Raw genomic sequence first — 19,996 nt, forward strand, 5'->3', positions numbered from 1 at the left:
TTATCCTGTACTGTTTATAATATTCATGCATTATTGTTATGCTCTATCTTGGCTAGTGATGCATGTACTGTTGTAGCCCTGAGACCAATGCCATTGGTATGTCATAAAGAAGACAAAAGTCACCGTGAATTTCAAATCACTTGCAATAAATGGCACTGAACTCTTTATGCTGAATTTGAGCTTTTTTCCCAAAATATCTGAAGTTTTATGTAATACATATGTCAAAGCATAATTGTGAGCTAATTTTGTGTTAATTCACTGATTTTTTACTTCATACTGTTTAACTATTTAAAAACTAACTTTATATGTAGGTGTATTTTGAAATATTTAGAAGTTATGAGGGAATGTGTAGGGATCAGTGCTGGGGCCACTGTTGTTTGTGATATACATAAATGATCTGGAAAAGGGCACTGGTGATATAATCAGCATGTTTGCAGATGACACGAAGATTGGTGGAGCAGCAGATAGCATAGGGGACTGTCAAAGAATACAGGAGAATATAGATAGACTGGAGAGTTGGGCGGAGAAGTGGCAGATGGATTTCAATCCAGGCAAATGTGAGGTGATGTATTTTTCAAAGTCTAATTCTAGAGCAAATATACGTAAACAGAAGAGTCTTGGGAAAAGTTGATGAGCAGAGAGGTCTGGGGGTTCAGATCCATTGTACCCTGAAGGTTGCTGCACAGGTGGATAGAGTGGTCAAGAAAGCATATGGTATGCTTGCCTGCTTTGGATGGGTGTTGAGTATAAGAGCTTGCAGGTCATATTAAAATTGTACATGCGTTGGTTCGGCCACATTTAGAATACTATGTACAGTTCTGGTCGCCACATTACCAAAATGATGTGAACGTTTTGGAGAGGGTGTAGAGAAGGTTTACGAGGATGTTGCCTGGTATGGAAGGTGCTAGCTATGAAGAGAGGTTGAGTAGGTTAGGATTGTTTTCATTAGAAAAAAGGAGATTGAGGGGGACCTGATTGAGGTCTACAAAATCGTGAAGGATTCAATAACAAGAGATCACGCTTTCAAGGTGAGAGGTGAAAAGTTTAAGGGGGATACATGCAGGCAAGTACTTTACACAGAGGGTGGTAGGTGCCTGGAATGTGTTACCAGCAGAGGTGGTAGAGGCAGGCACGGTAGATTCATTTAAGGTGCGTCTGGACAGATGCATGAGTAGGTGGGGAGCAGAGGGATACAGGTGCTTAGGGATTGGGTGACAGGTTTAGACAGTGGATTTGGATCGGCTCAGGCTTGGTGGGCCGAAGGGCCTGTTCCTGGGCTGTAAATTTTCTTTGTTCTTTGTTCAATGTCTTCAAAATAGAAAGGGCTGGTGAAACTCAGCAGGTCTGGCATCATGTGTAGAGAGAAAAACAGAATTAACATTTCTAGTCCAATGACTCTTCTTTGGAACTAAGCTGCCATGTTCCTTTTCAGTTGTTATATGGAATTACATTTTATGAATGCTTCTCTTCTAGAATCTCAAGAACTTGAATTACTTCACTTCTGAGCAAGCTTTAGCCGATTTTGCAGTTCTCATTCGGAATCTGAAACAGACCATCCCTGGAGCTCTGTCTAGTCCTGTTATTGCTATAGGTGGCTCCTATGGAGGAATGTTAGCAGCCTGGTTTAGGATGAAGTATCCAAATATTGTTGTTGGGTGAGTAATGATTTGGGAGGGTAAGGGAAAATATCTGCAGGAAGCAAATCTGTCTTTGTTTAATTTAATATACCACAGAAACTTGAACTGTTTTTGAATGTGCAATATTTGAAGAAAAACACATGACTTCTAGTTTGCATTCAGTTTGATCTTTAAGTTTTCTATTGTTTAGAAGTTTTGTTTTTGAAGTAATGAATCTATGTAATATAGTATGATTCAATGGCAGATAATAGAAGTTAAAATATTATAAATTGTCTATATATAGACACGAGTATCTCAGCTCTGTCAAAATAAAAGCGTTTACTTAAATAAAATTTGCGTTTAGATTCTAATCAATATTGCCTGAATGCTCCCATCTGGATTAAAATAAAAGTGATAGAAGTTAACAAAAAATTTACAGGAAGAGATTTACAATAATATATAAGAGTAAATGGTAAAAACATTAATTTTGAGCTCTGAAGCAGTTTAGATATATTAGGACAGTTCGGAAGGAAAGTGGTGAGGATGACACAGAGACTGCAGAGCAATATAGGCAAGTTAAGTGAATGGACAAAAAATTGGCAAATGGAATATAATGCAGGAAAATGTGAGGTTATGCACTATGGCTGGAAAATGGAGGAACTAAATATTACTCAAAGGAAGAAAGACAGCAGAATGTTATGGAACAGAGGGATTTGTGAGTCCCTGTCCACAAATCACAAAAAGCTTGTATCCAAGTTCAGTGGGTATTAGGGAAGGCAAATAGAATGATGGCCTTTAATTCAAAAGAAATGGAGTATAAAAGTTGGGAGGTTTTGTTAAAATGATACAAGGCACTAGACAGACCACAGTTGGAACAGTTTTGGGATCCTTATCTAAGTAAAGGTACACCAGCATTGGAGGCATTCCAGCGAAGGTTCACTAGACTTGTGGGGAAAAAACAGGAGGAGTGGAATTGAGGATTATCACATCAACCGTGATGTCATTGAATGCTGGAGCAGACTTGATTGGCCGAATGGTCTATTTCTGCTCCTACAGCAGTTACACTTCCTTTTATCATAATCTTCCTTTTAAAAATAAACTCTTCTTCATCAAATATTTCTTTAGTTTGTTTTAAATGTTGTAATTAACTTATATCTGTTCATAATTTCTTGTGGTTACTTGTATAAATACAACTTTGTATCAGAATGATTAAACACTGCACAATACTTATGTAAATAATCAAACCCAAATTACAATAAAAGTGTGATGTTGTATCCACCTAGGTACTTGCATATGTAATCCGAATTAAAAATATGAAATCTTATCAGTACTATTGAAATCTAATCCATCTGGATGTTTTCCATCATATTTTAAGTATTAGTGCATATGCATGTAAGGACATGTATTGTAATTCTGTTTAATATTTTTGCTGTGAAATCTAGGAAGGAACAATTGATTATTTGTGTTACTAGTTTATCCTTAAGATTTTGTTGTATGAACTTTTCTCTCTATTAGTAAACATGATCACTTGGAATTTATTTCCTATCGTTTTAATGCCAATATTAAATAGACAGCTGACTATTTTTGTTAAACAAGTTGGCAATACGCACCTTAATCATTATTGAGTATTATGATCCACTAATAAGTGCAGAACAGAATTCTAAGCCATTTGTGTTTGTGTTGTAGAGCTCTTGCTGCTTCTGCTCCAATATGGTTGTTTGAGAATTTGTCACCATGTGAAGGCTTTTATAATATTGTGACCAATGACTTCTTGAAGAGTGGGAAAGGCTGCTCTGAAAGCATCAAGAATTCTTGGGATGCAATTAATAAACTGTCGTCCACAGGTAATCAAGCCCTGACTGGGTTTTGATTGTTATTGTAGTTTTCATTGTTCGTTGAGAGATTTCCCATCTGGTTAAAATCTTAAATAGTTCTTCTTCATTTTGAACATTCTTTTTTCTAGTTCTAAGAAAGAGGAGCATAATAATTTTTGCATTACATTGGCCTTCGCAACGTCACTACATATCCATATGGCACACATTATAAAATACTGTGCAACAGAAGAATTCCCTGTGCTGCACAATGCATGCCACTGGTGTTAGAGAAAACTCTTCTGTCCATATGCTTACCCTGCAAAAATACTCTATTAACAGTTGTAAATTTAATGTGAAAGCATTATTCATTGGCATTTTAGTACCTTGTTGAGTTTTTTCAAAGGATCTGGATCAGTCTAATTACTGACCAATGGCTGTACTGCTTTCAATATATTTATTTATTTCCTTAAGCAAGTGCACTTTATAACTGAAGCATAACCTTCATGCTTATGTATTCCTTTTTTTTCTTCATTAAGGTGATGAGGGCATCACTGGGTAGGTCACCGTTTATTGTCCATCTATGGGGGGCAATTAAGAGTCAACTACATTGCTATGGGTCTAGAGTCATGTGTAGTCCAGACCAGGTAACAATTGCAGTTTCCTTCTCTAAAGGACATTAGTGAAACAGATGGGGTTGTCAAACAATCAATAATGGATTCATAGTCAGTGTGAGACTTTAAATTCCAGATTTTCTTTAATTGAATTCAAATTTCACCATCTGGGCGGCACGGTGGCTAGCACTGCTGCCTCACAGCACCAGAGACCCGGGTTCAATTCCCGTCTTAGGCAACTGTCTGTGTGGAGTTTGCACATTCTCCCCGTGTCTGCGTGGGTTTCCTCCAGGTGCTCCGGTTTCCTCCCACAGTCCAAAAATGTGCAGGTTAGGTGAATTGGCCATGCTAAATTCCCGTAGTGTTAGGTGAAAGGGTAAATGTAGGGGAATGGGTCTGGGTGGGTTGCTCTTCGGAGGGTCGGTGTGGACTTGTTGGGCCGCCGGGCCTGTTTCCACACTGTAAGTAATCTAATCTAATCTAATCTGCCGTAGTTGAATTCAAATATGTGTTGTCTCAGACTGCTACAGCACTAAGACCTTAAATTTAAAATCTCCCGCTGTTATTGCACCGTCAAAGCAGTCAGGTGACCTTTGGCAGCTTTATATTCTAGCGTGACCTTCTTGTGCAAAATGTAAGTTCACTAGGGTATATTTTCTTCCAAAAAGCTCCGTTTCATCACTGTTGAAACCTGTTTTACTAAGTAACCAAATAGACATAGAATTCATCAGCCACTTCTGTTTCACATGAATTGCCTCACTAAATATTCTAGTCTTGTGCAGATAGGCACACTTCTTGAAATGGTTAAACTCTCCGTGATTAGCATTGAGGTTTTATAAATTCACCTTGCACATTACGTAAGGACTCCAAAGCCTTTTGGCTTTGTCTTGGATGGCTATCAAATTTTAAGAGGCAACTGTACTGATTTTGATCATCAAGCAAAAAGCCATATGTTTTTCCATATTCTTTGCTTCTGCAGGCCCAATTTGCCTTGTCAGCACTTAAGTTACAGTGCTTTGCACACTTTGTATGAACTTTGTCAGCAAATACAACAAATTTTTCTCACTGTTGTAGAGCATTTCTCCAGCAATATTGACTTTAAATGTTTTCAAATATCCAAGTTCACTCCCTTGCTAAAGCAGGCTCACTTCTGCCTCTGCTGGGCATTTGCATTTTCAAAAGGGATTATGGCACAATTTTGGAGAAAGGGACTTAGAAAATGATTCCTCTACCTTGTTTTCTCATTGACCTTATAATGGCTTTTTTGCCTTGCCAGTTTTAATAGCTTTAAGAAGACGTTTGTGCCTCATCTGCAGACAGGTACAATGCTGTGCAGTACAGTATTTTTCTCTCAAACCAGCAGTGAGACAAGCAAAGCAATATTTTAGAAGAAACAGCTCATAATCAAAATCTGCTTCAGTGATGAAAGATGAGACAAGGAGCACATTTCTTGTTTCAGAGAGTGCTTTTTTGTAAAAAAAGCAAAGTTTAGGGTACTGTGCAGGTACAATAACAAACTCTTTTAAAAACATAATTCTGGTTCTTTTGCTGCTGGCCAGAAACTCCTGTTTTCTTTAAAAAAAGACAAAAATTTAAAATAGTTCCTCAACTGTAGAAACAGCCAAGAATTTCATTCCTGAACTATAACTGTAAATATAGAAGAAAACAATTACAAAAAAACACGTTTAGTTCAGTACCTCTACATATAGCAAAAATCTGTTTGAAAATGTAAATTCTTTGACACAGGATGCAGAGACATTGGCACCAAATCAATCATGATGTTTGATATTGCCAAAGCAGTCATGAGGCCTGCCAGATATTACTGTTGTGTGCGATGACTTTCATTGTGTGTAATCAGGTAGTGAAAGATTGAACCGAATGTTAAAACTTGGAACAGAACTTTAACCAGAACAATTAAAAATAATGACAAAACCATGTTTAACGAGGCAACTTTAAACAAGAAATTACTGTATTGAAAAGAATTTGGATAAAGTTCAGCTGCTGATTGCTGGGATAAAAGATATGAAAGCTGAGCATATTTGTGTTTAGAAGAATGTGAGGTGTTCATATTAAAATATATAAGATTCTGAGGGCTCAATGGGGTAGATATTTCCCCTCATGGAGACATCTAAATTTAGAGGTCAGATTCGAAAGAATGAGTATTGTATTTGTATGGAGATGAGAAGGAATTCCTTCTCTCAAAGGACCTTTGGAGTTCACTTCCCCAGAGAACAGTACAGGCTGGTTATTAAATATATTCAAGGGTCAGTTAGATAGATTTGATTGACAAGGGAGTCAAGGATTATGGGGTAAACAGAAAAGTGGAGTTAAGGCCACAGTCTTAAACCATCACAATCCTGCTGTATTGTGGAACAGGCTATGGTACCAAATGATCACTCTGGTTTCTATTTCTTTTGCACACAGAAATCGCAGAACAGACTTTGAATCTGTTTAATTTGTTGCACAGGACTTCCTCATCTAACACTCTTCACGGCAAGTTCCTGATAGATAAATAGCACTCCCAAGTTAAAACCTTTTCCACTGGAGTCTCCTGTCTCCTTTGATGACAGGATGGATCACCATGGTCTTTAAGGGTAGCCAACACAAGTGGCGGATATGCAAGAGCAGGAAAGCTTTTCACACAGCATGGAATGACAGATGGAATTTCTAAGAGATTTTCAAGTTATGGGGTTCAGGCTACTGAGGGAGGTTTTGGGATCTGGCACCGTTGAGAAATTCCATTCGAGTCATTGGCAGATTAGGCAGGAGAATTTTGTACTTTACATTGAGGGCTGACTTAAGATTCTTAATGACGCCAGCCATGAGCTGGATGTCACCCAAAATAGGTATGTCATGACAGCTTGTCCAGTGACAATCAGCTTGCTCCACCACCATCTAGTATATCCTGACTTTGTGCACCTCCACAGTGACTGGCTTCTCCTCTAGCAGCCACTTGAACCTACACTAAATATCTGAGTGGTGGTTTCTAGAGTTAAGCTGCCATTCTTGGCTGGAGAGTGCTACTGCTGGAGGGCAGAGCTTAGTTGGTTCATGGTAAAAGACACAGCAATGAGGCAGAGAAACCTACAGATGGACTGTAACAGTTCAGGGAAACAACTCACCATCACCTCATCAGAGCAATTAGCCTTGCCAGTGACAGTCACATCTGATGAAAGAATAAAACATTTTATGTCATAATGGACGCCATATAGCTATTGGAAAAAATGAGTTGGCAGAGCATACCATCTAGAAGGACATTTTGAAAATGGAAAATCTAGCTGAGTGAAAAGGTACACCTACAAGACCACCCTCCCAAAGGGGATCACCTTGCACCACCGTAGGGACGCACTGTATTCTTCTGTCCCAGAAGTCAACAGATTTCAGTGGTATTTTGGTGACAAGTTCAGGAGGAAGAATCAAATGTAGTTAAAATAATTGGCACTATGACATAGTGGCCACTACAGCAATTTAAAACCAGCAGTCAAAATCCCTTGACTTTAGTTTCTATCTCTTGCCAGTTTGCTGACCAGGCCTCCTCACCACCAAGATGGGACTCCAGGTTGAGCACCTTGTATTTTAACTGCTTGACCTCCTTATGTATTCTGAGCCTTGCTAACATCCCACAGTGGCCTCCAGGAGAGGAAACATTAATGGTTTTTTCTCCAATTGGCTCATAATTAATGGAACAAGTCCCAGAATTGGTTGTACTCCAGCACAATAGATTGGTGGTTGGAGTACAATCCAGCTCAGCCATGTCATCAGCTAGAATGGGGCAACTAGAATATAGGATATATATATATCCAAGAAATGTAAAAACAGTTGATTCTGGAGTCTTATCCTTGAAATCTCAGATTAGGGAAAGCTGGAGTCAGGGTGGACACTTTTACAGACGTGCAACAAGTCTGAGGACCCAACCAGGGCATCAGATTCTCTACCATCATTTGGCAGTGTGGGGTACTGCAGTGACCCCTCACCTCAAAGCTGCAGGTGATATCCTTGCCTTCCTTCCCAGGATTATGTACTCATCAATGGAACCAATACTCATCAGCTTCAGCATCAATGGAGCCAAGCTGTTCAAGCCCTTTAAATAAATGTGTTTGCTGCATGCCTGTCTGGGATTGTACACACTTATGATGAATTGATGCTGGGATGACTCAGGTGGGCCCTTTTTACAATTCTTGAACTGCAACAAGCCCTATCTATGAACCTGGGGATGCTCTGTATACCTTGATGTTCCAATTTCCCTCTTTAGCATTATAGCCATAGAATTCAACAGCGGTTTCTGGTTCAGTGCAACTTCTCTTTAAGAAGGAAATACAGCTTTAAGAAAATCAGGCTAACTGCACCACGTGCTGTCAGTACACACTGCTCGATTAGTTGCTAACTATTTAAGTAAAAAGATCTAGTAAATGAGGATGTGGAAACCAAATTTGCAAGCCTACCTACCTCGCAACATTGATATGACAGTGTGAGCATGATGACTAAAGAAATTACTTAAGAACCAATTTCTATTCGCCGAGCTGGAAGTTTTTGTTGCAAACGTTTCGTCCCCTGGCTAGGCGACATCATCAGTGCTTGGGAGCCTCCTGCAAAGCGCTTCTTTGATGTTTCCTCCGGTGTTTTATAGTGGTCTGTCCCTGCCGCTTCCGGTTGTCAGTTTCAGCTGTCCGCTGTAGTGGTTGGTATATTGGGTCCAGGTCGACGTGCTTGTTGATGGAGTTTGTGGATGAATGCCATGCCTCTAGGAATTCCCTGGCTGTTCTCTGTCTGGCTTGCCCTATGATAGTAGTGTTGTCCCAGTCGAATTCATGTTGCTTGTTGTCTGCGTGTGTGGCTACTAAGGATAGCTGGTCGTGTCGTTTCGTGGCTAGTTGATGTTCATGTATGCGGATTGTTAGCTGTCTTCCTGTTTGTCCTATGTAGTGTTTTGTGCAGTCCTTGCATGGTATTTGCTCGCTGAACTGGTAGATTTGTTCTCAGACATTTTGTTACCATGCTAGATAACATTATCAGTGAGCCTCCGGTGAAGCGCCGGTGTTCTGCCCCGCTTGCTATTTATATGTCTTGGTCTGTTGTGGTGGGTGATATCATTTCCAGCTCTGTTTCTGAGAGGTTGGTAAATGGGATCCAAATTGCTATGTTTGTTAATGGATTTCCGGTTTGAATGCCAGGCATCTAGGAATTCCTGTGTGTGTCTTTGGTTAGCCAGTCCCAGGATGGATGTATTGTCCCAGTTGAACTGGTGCCCCTCTTTGTCTGTGTGTATGGATACGAGTGATAGTTGGTCATGACTTTTGGTGGCTAGTTTTCTGCCCATCAGTCCAATGTAATGCTTGTTGCAGTACTTGTAGAGTATTTTGTACATGATGCTCGTTCTGCTGGCTGTTGGTACGAGGTCCTTTTAAATTCATTCATGTTTCAGTGTAGTGGTAGGTTTGTGGGCTACTATGATGGCAATGGTAGCACATTTGAGCACATTACTTGCCCAGTTAAGTGACAGACTGAAAATGTAATAAATATAATTGAAAGCACATAAGTGTGTCCATTTAAAGTTAACTTACAAACTCACTGAATTTGATACCACAGTTTTAACAGTTGTCTGTAAGAATGGAGGTCTCTGTGTTGCTTAGATCAGATGTGTAAAGCTCAGAACCGGACATAACTCAGGTACAATAGTTCAGGCCACACTTCCTGAAATACTATTAACTGACTATTGTTAGCACTTGTTTTTAATTTTCCCAAACATCAAAATTAATTTTCCCTTCCCTCATAAATGTGGATGAATTGTGTAACCTACATTTCAGGTAAGGTATTCAGCATATTTTATTGGTCTTATGCTCTGGCTGTAGCCATTTTTAACTATTAACCTCATCATGGTACAGGTTCCATGCAAATGTGAAGGAACTGTTACAGGCAAATGACATGGTTGAATGAAGTTGTACATTTGCTGGACAGTTATTTGATTTGGAAACCTGTGTTGTATCAAAAGTTGGCTTTATCTGTAACACCTAAGGAAACAAAAGTAAATGGTAGAGGTGAGAACTAGTATAACATTTAACAAGAATTTAGATGAAAACTTGAAACACCATAGCAAACAAGACTATGGACCAAGTGCTAGGAAATAGGTTTGGGTAGGTAGGTACTTGATGACTAACGTGGATGCAATTGGAGAAAGGGTTTCTTTCTGTGCTGCAATATTCATTCCTCTATAATTACCTGATTGTTGAGCTTTTACTCCAGTTGAAACTTGCTCTGCAGTTGCCCACTTTCACTCATTGCATGAAATACTAAACTTTTATCTTGTTGGCTTTAAACCTGTCTGTTTAGGTTAGTTTATAATTTCTAAGCTGTAGCTATTGATATCCCTGCATTAACACAACATTTTTTGACTTTTTAAAATTGTTTTCCATTTTCAGCAGAAGGTTTAAATTTTCTTTCCCATACCTTCCATCTCTGTTCACCATTACAAGCTACGGATGTGACATTCTTCAAATCATGGCTCAGCAATACTTGGGTTAATCTGGCTATGGTGGACTACCCATACGAGGCCAATTTTTTACAGCCTCTTCCTGCTTGGCCTATTAAGGTAATTAATGTGTAATTTGTCAATGAGTACAAAAGGGGGATTTGAAAAGGGAGAAAGATTATTCATGGAAAGAAAGTTTAAACTCTGAAATCCAAGCTTTCTACTTGTGTTCTGCTCTGGTAAAGTTCTATCACAGTGTTTTGACCAAAATGATTTCATTAATATATGCACATCTGAGGACAGATAAGATTACAACTATCAAGGTGTTCTACTCTAGCTATCTGGGATAATTTCTATAATATTTACCATGAAAAGTAACTCTGTGTGTTTTGGAATTTATTTTGCATTAAAGAGTGGAGCAAATCAATTTTATGCACTTTAATTTTCACATTAATTTTATTCACAACTAACAAGCAATGCTGTTCTTTATATTTTATTAAAATTAATTGCAATAATACTAGGCATCAGACATACAAATTACATGCAGGAGTTATTAGAATATGATGGGTATTTTTGACAAGTAGCTATTAAAATAGAGAGACAATCAAAACATTGAGAAAGAATTGACAAGAATTTAATAGTGAAGGAAAATGTTAAGATGGTTGGTAAGGAGCAGAGAAATGGAATTAGCAATAAATCAAACTTATGGTGCAGTGAACTCAATGGTCATGTTCTGAGCTGAAATTTATTTGCTAGAGCTGCTTGGGAGGATTTAAACTCGTAAGGTGTGGGGGTGACCCAGGGAGATAGTGAGGAAACATTTCAGTCTGAGACTGGTACAGTTGAGACTAAGGTGAGTCAAACAGTCAGAGTAGGCAGGGACAAAGCAGAGAACAAGGTAGGATTGATAAATTAAACTGCATTTATTCAGTGCAAGAGGCCTAACAGGGAAGGCAGATGAACTCAGGGCATGGTTAGGAACATGGGACTGGGATATCATAACAATTACAGAAACATGGCTCAGGGATGGACAGGACTGGCAGCTTAATGTTCTAGAATACAAATGCTACAGGAAGTATAGAAAGAGAGGCAAGAGAGGAGGGGGATTGGTGTTTTTGATAAGGGATAGCAATACAGCTGTGCTGAGGGAGGATATTCCCGGAAATACATCCAGGGAAGTTATTTGGGTGGAACTGAGAAATAAGAAAGGGATGATCTCCTAATTAGGATTGTATTACAGACCCCCTAATAGTCAGAGGGAAATTGAGAAACAAACTTGTAAGGAGATCTCAGCTATCTGTAAGAATAATAGGGTGGTTATGGTAAGGGCTTTTAACTTTCCAGACATAGACTGGGACTGCCATAGTGTTAAGGGTTTAAATGGAGAGGAATTTGTGAAGTGTGTACAAGACAATTTTCTGATTCAGTATGTGTATATACCTACTAGAGAAGGTGCAAAACCTGACCTACTTTTGGGAAATAAGGCAGGACAGGTGATTAAGGTGTCAGTTGCTTAGCACTTTGGGGCCAGCGACCATAATTCTGTTAGTTTTAAAATAGTGATGGAAAAGGATAGACCAGATCTAAAAGTTGAAGTTCTAAATTGGAGGAAGGCCAAGTTTGATGGTATTAGGCAAGAACTTTCAAAAGCTGATTGGGCGCAGATGTTCACAGGTAAAGGGACGGCTGGAAAATGGGAAGCCTTCAGAAATGAGATAACGAGAGTCCACAGGAAGTATATTCCTGTTAGGATAAAAGGAAAGGCTGGGAGGTATAGGGAATGCTGGATGACTAAAGAAATTGAGGGTTTGGTTAAGAAAAAGAAGGAAGCATATGTTAGATATATGTTAGGATAGATCGAGTGAATCCTTAGAGTATAAAGATAGTAGGAGTATACTTAAGGGAGAAATCAGGAGGGCAAAAAGGAGACATGAGATAGTTTTGGCATATAGAGTTAAGGAGAATCCGTAGGGATTTTACAAATACATTAAGGACAAAAGGGTAACTAGTGAGAGAATAGGGCCCCTCAAAGATCAGCAAGGCGACCTTTGTGTGGAGCTGCAGGAGATGGGGCAGATACTAAATGAGTGTTTTGCATGAGAAAAGGATATGGAAGATGTAGAATGTACGGAACTAGATGGTGACATCTTTAAAAATGTCCAGATTATAGAGGAGGAAGTGCTGGATGTCTTGAAACGCATAAAAATGGATAATTCTCCAGGTCCTGATCAGGTGTACCTGAGAACTCTGTGGGAAGCTAGGGAAGTGATTGCTGGACCTCTTACTGAGATAATTGTATCATCGATAGTCACAGGTGAGGTTCTGGAAGACTGAAGGTTGGTTAATGTGGTGCCACTGTTTAAGAAGGGTGGTAAGGACAAGCCAGGGAACTATAGACCAGTGAGCCTGACATCGGTGGTGAGCAAGTTGCTGGAGGGAATCCGGAGGGACAGGATGTACATGTATTTGGAAAGGCAAGGACTGATTAGGGATAGTCAAAATGGCTTTGTGCGTGGAAAATCATGTCTCACAAACTTGATTGAGTTTTCTGAAGAAGTAACAAAGGGGATTGATGAGGGCGGAGTGGTAGATGTGATCTCTCTGGACTTCAGTAAGGAGTTCGACAAGGTTCCCCATGGGAGACTGGTGAGCAAGGTTAGATCTCACGGAATTCAGGGAGAATTAGCCATTTGGTTACAGAACTGGCTCGAAGTTAGAAGACAGAGGGTGGTGGAGGGTTGTTTTTCAGACTGGAGGCCTGTGACCAGTGGAGTGCCACAAGGATTGGTGGTGGGTCCACTACTTTTATATAAATGATTTGGATGTGAGCATAAGGTATAGTTGGCAAGTTTGCTGATGACACCAAAATTGGAGGTGTAGTGGACAGTGAAGAAGGTCACCTTAGATTACAACAGGATCTTGATCAGATGGACCAATGGGTTGAGAAGTGGCAGATGGAGTTTAATCTAGATAAATGTGAGGTGCTGCATTTTGGGAAAGCAAATCTTAGCAGGACTTATACACTTAATGGTAAGGTCCTAGGGAGTGTTGCTGAACAAAGAGACCTTGGAGTGCAGGTTCATAGCTCCTTGAAAGTTGAGTCACAGGCAGATAGGATAGTGAAGAAGGCATTTGGTATGTTTTCCTTTCTTGGTCAGAGTATTGAGCGCAGGAGTTGGGAGGTCATGTTGCAGCTGTACAGGACATTGGCTAGGCCACTTTTGGAATGTTATGTGCAATTCTGGTCTCCTTCCTATTGGAAAGATGTTGTGAAACTTGAAAGGGTTCAGAAAAGATTTATGAGGATGTTGCCAGAGTTGGAGGATTTGAGCTATAGGGAAAGGTTGAATAGTCTAGGGCTGTTTTCCCAGGAGCATCGGAGACTGAGGGATGATCTTATAGAGGTTTATAAAATCATGAGAGGCATGGATAGGATAAATAGACAAAGACTTTTCCCTGGGGTCAGGGAGTCCAGAACTTGAGGGGAAAGATATAAAAGAGACTTACGGGGCAACTTTTTCACTCAGAGGATGATACTTGTATGGAATGAGTTACCAGTGGAAGTGGTGGAGGCAAGTACAATCGCAACATTTAAAAGGCATCTGGATGGGTATATGAATAGGAAGGGTTTGGAGGGATATGGGCCAGGTTCTGGCAGGTAGGACAAGATTGGGTTGGGATATCTGGTTGGCATGGACGGGCTGGGCAGAGAAGTCTGTTTCCATGCTGTACATTTCTATGACTCTATTTGATATTTTTAAGGAACTGACTTAATATTCCACGTTTTTGACTTTGAGTTTATATAAACTTACAAAATATCATATCTTGAAGATTAAAGTTGCACTTGTTGAGGATGTGCTGCAAATCAGTTTTTTACATTAATCATTTGTATAACAATAGTAGAGACAGTGGAGTGCAGTTGATAATTTTGCATTTATTGTCGGATTTTAAAATTAATATGTTTGGTTTCGTGCATAAAAAAATATGAAAATTGACATTTATTATCAGGTGAATTGGCCACACTAAATTGCCTGTAGTGTTAGGTAAGGGGTAAATGTAGGGGTATGGGTGGGTTTCGCTTCGGCGGGTCAGTGTGGACTTGTTGGGCCAAAGGGCCTGTTTCCACACTGTAATGTAATCTAATCTAATCTAAAATTGTACGTACACATATAGGGCGAGCAGTGAATAAAAGGTGTATTTTATATATGTATTCATTAAAAGAAGGACCTCTGTTGTGATCCCAAATAATGCAAAAAGTCATATGGTCTTGAGTTTCTGTTACTTATGAACATCTTTTAAAGCTTCAAGAGCAAACTACAGAGCACTACATAAGATTTTATGTATTGGAGAACTCACATAATATACCATCTTGCACTTCAGCAGGGTGTAAAACAGACGTATATTTTAAAAGTTATCTGAGCATGTGCCAGTATTTCATGAATTGTATATATGTTGAATCTGGTGAAGCTTTCTTCAAGTCATGTTAATCTGTTTTTAAAAAATTATTTCTTTGCAGGTTATTTGTACCTTTCTTCAGAACCCCTCACTACCAGCAGAATCCCTGCTGCAAAACATCTTTAAGGCTGTAAATATATATTATAACTACACTGGCAATGTAGCATGCTTGAATATATCACAGACTGCAACTTCCAGTCTTGATGATCAAGGCTGGGATTACCAGGTGAATACCCTTACATATCGAGCATGTGTGACGGTGGTGTTGCATGAGCATGCCAAGTGCATTCAAATAAAGGACATTTTGCTTGCAATGAGAGCATATAATGTAAGGTATTTCATCTAATATTTATTTTGGTGCATCTTTGCAGTGACCTGACCCTTCTGTTGACTATTAAGTTTTGACCAAAGCCTGTGTCCACTGGTGTACTGCATGATTTAGTCAGGGTACCTTGCTGTTTGTTGTTTGTTTGAGATCTAGACATTATGTAGGAAGTATGATCAGTAAGGTCACAGATTATACAAAAATTAGTGGTGTGCGAAAAATTGAGGAAGATAGAGATGGGCTGGTCAGTTGAGCTGAACAGTGGCAAATGGAATTTAGTCCTGAAGAGTGAGGTGGTGCATTAACAAGGTGAGGGAATTCATGAATGGTAGGGCCATATGAAGTACAGAGCATCAGAGAGACCTTGGTGAACAGGTTCATAGATCATGCTAGGCATCATGAGAGATAGATAAGGTGGGCTAATAGGATATTTTGCTTTATTAGTCAAAATATTGAATACAAGACCAACGAGGCTCTGATAGAGCATATATAACCTCCAAAGACTATATACCTAATTTGCTCTGCCTCCCCTTATAGGATAATTCTTTCAAGAATCAATGTAGTGAACCTTTGGTATGCTGCTGCATTGGATGTATATACTTCTTCAAGTATGGAGATCAAAATTGATCACAGTATTTCAGGTGTGGTCTCACCAAAACCACATACATTTGGAGTAAGATTTCTTTATTCAGCTACTCTAATTATTGCAATAAAGACCAACATGACATTTACTTTCCTGACTGCTTGCTATACCTGCTGTAACCCCACCCCATCCAAATCACCTCTGAATGTTTCAACTTGTCTTAGTACTAGGTGGCAATTTGTGAATTTATCCCTGTTCCATTTATTTCTGCTTTAAACATGGTGTTGTGCTTTTTCCCTTTTTTTTTCCATTAGTCCATGCTTAGAATTAAATTTAAATATGCAACTAATTTTTCTTATTCTGGGTCTAAGCCGTACAGGTCAGGATGGGCCATATTCAAATTCCTATCTACCTCGTAATAGCCATTGTTTATTAAAGAGCTACAATTGGTTTTAGTTTTATAAGTGAGAGAAAGGTAAAGTCAGCCAGCTTTTCTGGTGTTGGTTCGTTTTGAGTGAGTGGTTGTTTAAACATTTCTTAAATAGTGTCCCATGAATAATCTATACAATTTTACAATACGCATAACTTGAACATCTTTATCTCACTTTCTAATGTGCAATTTAAACAAAGATATCTTTTAAAAAAATGTTTACTGATTTATATTTTTGCCTTTTTTTGCTATTAGACTTGTACAGAAATGGTGATGCCTTCGTGTTCAGATGGCATAAATGACATGTTTGAACCAATGCCGTGGGACCTCCAATCATTCTCTGATAACTGCAAGAAAGACTGGGGATTACGTCCTAGACCTCAATGGATAACTACAGTCTATGGTGGGAAAAATATCAGCTCACACAGCAATATTGTCTTCAGGTGCGTTTTTAAAACTAGCAAAATATTCAAGCATCATTTGAAAACCAAAGTTTATTTTGGATATAAAAATAAAATGGCTACTTTAGAAGAAAGAAATCTTATTACAGCTGTGATGGTGCTGATGTGTGAAGGCAACTTCTGGTGTAAAAACAAGTGTTCAATGGTTATGTTGGAGATTTGTGGCAATAACCTATTCAAATAGGTACTAGAAAAGTTGAATGAATAGGGAATGTAAAAATCTTAATGCATAGGTCTGTTTTTTTTCCTATTACCAATCAGCAGTATGTTGTGATCATTTAGATCCTTTTAATGTCATAGTCACAACTGAAATAAAAAGCAGATGTCCAGCCAAGCAAGTTATTAGGTGGTATTCGTGTTGGAAACTGTAAGAACGCATACCTTTCTTGTCACTGTTCCAGTGTTAGGCAACTATAAATGAACAATTGATTTCCAAATATGGAATCCCAGTTTGTGGATTTGATTATCTTGGAGATTAGTTTTCTTGTAGACAGCTTGTGTTTTGTGAAACTATGAAGCTATTGGGATTTTTATCCCTGCCTCCTGAGGTGGTATTCAAAAATGAATTGAATGTAAAATAGCATCAACTTATACCCTAAGACACAAGGGTTTTACCTGACAAAGAACAGCCTTGGACAAATAAAGTGAGAAGATACAGCATAAAACTAAAAGATAAAGAAGGCAAAGTACAAAAACTAGCACAGGTTCACTCCAGACACAAAGAATATCAAAACGTGATGAAACAAATAGTGAGATTTAAATTAAAGTTTAATTTAAAGAAAAGGAAGATGTGGACATGTTGAATAATTCATAAATACATGTGGAGACAAAGAGAATTAACATTTTTGTCATGTATCAGAAGGTTGTGAATGAGTGATGCCATGAACTGGGATGGTTAGCAGAGCAGAAAACATGATGATAAGCTGAGGCCTGGGAGGGAGGCAGTGAATAGGAGGGTCATTGGAGTGAGAGAGGCAGCAAATTGGGAAAGTTGTGAAGAGAGGCAGAAAGCAGCTGTTTACTTTTCAGAAAACATTGGTAACCTTGCTAAAACAAATGTGAAATCAGTGCTACTGCTGAATGTTCCTAAACCAGCAATCACACTGAAGTTAAAACATGCTATTTGAAAGGCCTTTAAACAAGGGTTTTCTGAACTTATTCTGTAAAATTATATTTGAGCTTTATATTAACTATAAGTTTTATTTGCTTCTCACAGCAATGGTGGTTTGGATCCCTGGGCAAGTGGAGGTGTGACTAAATCTATCTCTGATACGTTGATTGCCATACTTATTCCTGAGGGAGCTCATCATTTAGATCTGCGCTCTAGCAACAAAGGGGACCCTGTGTCTGTTCAGAAAGCACGAGCTCTGGAAGTTAAATACTTTAAAAAGTGGATTGAACAGGCAAAAATCTAAACCACTGCTATCGTAAAATGAAAGATGCTCGACTCTTACTCATTGAGCTATGTTCTATATGGGATGTAGCTCCTGAATGTTACTGATTTTTGACTTGATTTAGCTGTACGGTCCTTTCACAATACAGTATGTTCAATTGATGCCTTCATATTGCCTAGAAAATAAATTTTACATTTTGTGTATGACAAAGTTTATACTTGCTGATGCGAGTTGAATAGAATTTTTTTTACCAAATGAATCTTGTTTTGTAATCCAAATCATGCCCTGTTAATCTGTTATGCACACAAATTAGAATGTTTCATGACTTTGATTATTAACTCATATTGTACTGTGTTCAATTACATCCTTAAATTGTGGTTTGCAGGTCAGACCTTTCTGGTTCAAATAAAAGTTGTGGTTCAGTGGAATTGTGAATAATTCCATAACTTTGTAACAAGAGGAAATGGTACAAGTTTCATAACTCCATGTTTCCCAAATGAAGAACAATTGAAGAGCTTGTAATTGAAACTATGTACTTTGTTTTTCATTATTATGTTCCTTTAACATTATTCATGTATATCTTTTTGATGTTACATTTATTCAATGTTTGAAAGGTCTTAAGGTTTATATTGTTATCGTGCTTTCTTCAAATAAATCACGTGCACAAGATGGGAAAATCAGTTTGTCTTGTGTATTCTATTTATATCTTTCACTTAAACCTTTGGAAAATTTTGAAGTTATCGCTGCACCATGTGCACCACAACAGCATTTTAGTGCCTTTTTTTTGAAGTCATAGAGTCATAGAGATGGAAACTCATCCATGCCAACCAGATATCCTAACCTAATATAGTCTCATTTGCCAGTACTTGGTCCATATCCCTCTAAACCCTTCCTATTCATACACCCATCCAGATGCCTTTTAAATGATGTAATTGTACCAACCTCCACCATTTCCTCTGGCAGCTCATTCCATACATGCACCACCCTCTGCATGAAAAAGTTGCCCCTTAGGTCTCTTTTATATCTTTCCCCTCTCACCCTAAACCTTTGTCCTCTAGTTATGGGCTCCCCCAAACCAGGGAAAAAACCTTGTCTATTTACCCTATCCATGCCCCTTATAATCTTCTAAACCTTATAAGGTCACCCCTCAGCCTCTGATGCTTCAAGGAAAACAGCCTCAGCCTATTCAGCCTCGCCTGTAGCTCAAATCCTCCAACCCTGACAAGATTCTTGTAAATCTTTTCTGAAACCTTTCAAGTTTCACAACATCCTTTTAATAGGAGGGAGACCAAAATTGCACACAATATTCCAAAAGTGGCCTAACCAATGTCCCTGATAGCTGCAACATGACCTCCCAACTCCTCTCCTCGATGCTTATTCCATTAAGAAAAGCATACCAAACGCCTTCTTCACTATCCTATCTACCTGTGACTCTACTATTAAGGAGCTGTGAACCTGTATGCCAAGATCTCTTTGTTCAGTAACACTCCCCATGACCTTATTGTTAAGTGTATAAGCCGTGCTCTGATTTGCCTTTAAATGCAGCACCTCACATTTATCTAAATTAAACTCCATCTGCCACTTCTCAGCCCACTGGCCCATCAAGATCCTGTCATACTCTGAGGTAATCTTCTTCGCTTTTCTGATGTTGCTAAGTCATGCTAGAATATAGTTTCATGTGTGTAAAACATTCTCTGATTTCTTACTCAAGTGACCATTCTTCATTTTTGTCTTGGATGGTGAATGCTGGCAGTATATTCAAGTATGGCAATCCATTCTCGCATTTTAAAATTATGTCCAAAGTAACTTTGCTTCTGTATCACCACATTTCAACTTCCTTT

The 19,996-nt window shown here is 38.7% G+C and overlaps 1 protein-coding gene across 2 annotated transcripts in view; it reads left to right on the plus strand.

Moving 5' to 3' along the window:
• prcp (prolylcarboxypeptidase (angiotensinase C)) overlaps positions 1-18,832 on the plus strand; it is a 52,821-nt gene extending 33,989 nt beyond the window's left edge. Inside the window, exons 4-9 of one of the 2 annotated variants that reach the window (XM_043691650.2) lie at positions 1,474-1,655; positions 3,303-3,460; positions 10,458-10,627; positions 15,024-15,188; positions 16,556-16,743; positions 17,978-18,832. In XM_043691650.2, coding sequence (XP_043547585.1) covers positions 1,474-1,655; positions 3,303-3,460; positions 10,458-10,627; positions 15,024-15,188; positions 16,556-16,743; positions 17,978-18,176 — 1,062 coding nt within the window. In that variant the 3' untranslated portion in view covers positions 18,177-18,832. The remainder of the gene's footprint in view (positions 1-1,473; positions 1,656-3,302; positions 3,461-10,457; positions 10,628-15,023; positions 15,189-16,555; positions 16,744-17,977) is intronic. The other variant, XM_087988069.1, reaches the window with a different exon arrangement.
• Positions 18,833-19,996: the final 1,164 nt, after the last annotated feature.

This window comes from Chiloscyllium plagiosum, unplaced genomic scaffold (genome assembly GCF_037043375.1).
Source record: "Chiloscyllium plagiosum isolate Xiang-an unplaced genomic scaffold, Cpla_swu_hap1 HiC_scaffold_6, whole genome shotgun sequence".
In the NCBI taxonomy this organism is placed as follows: domain Eukaryota; kingdom Metazoa; phylum Chordata; class Chondrichthyes; order Orectolobiformes; family Hemiscylliidae; genus Chiloscyllium; species Chiloscyllium plagiosum.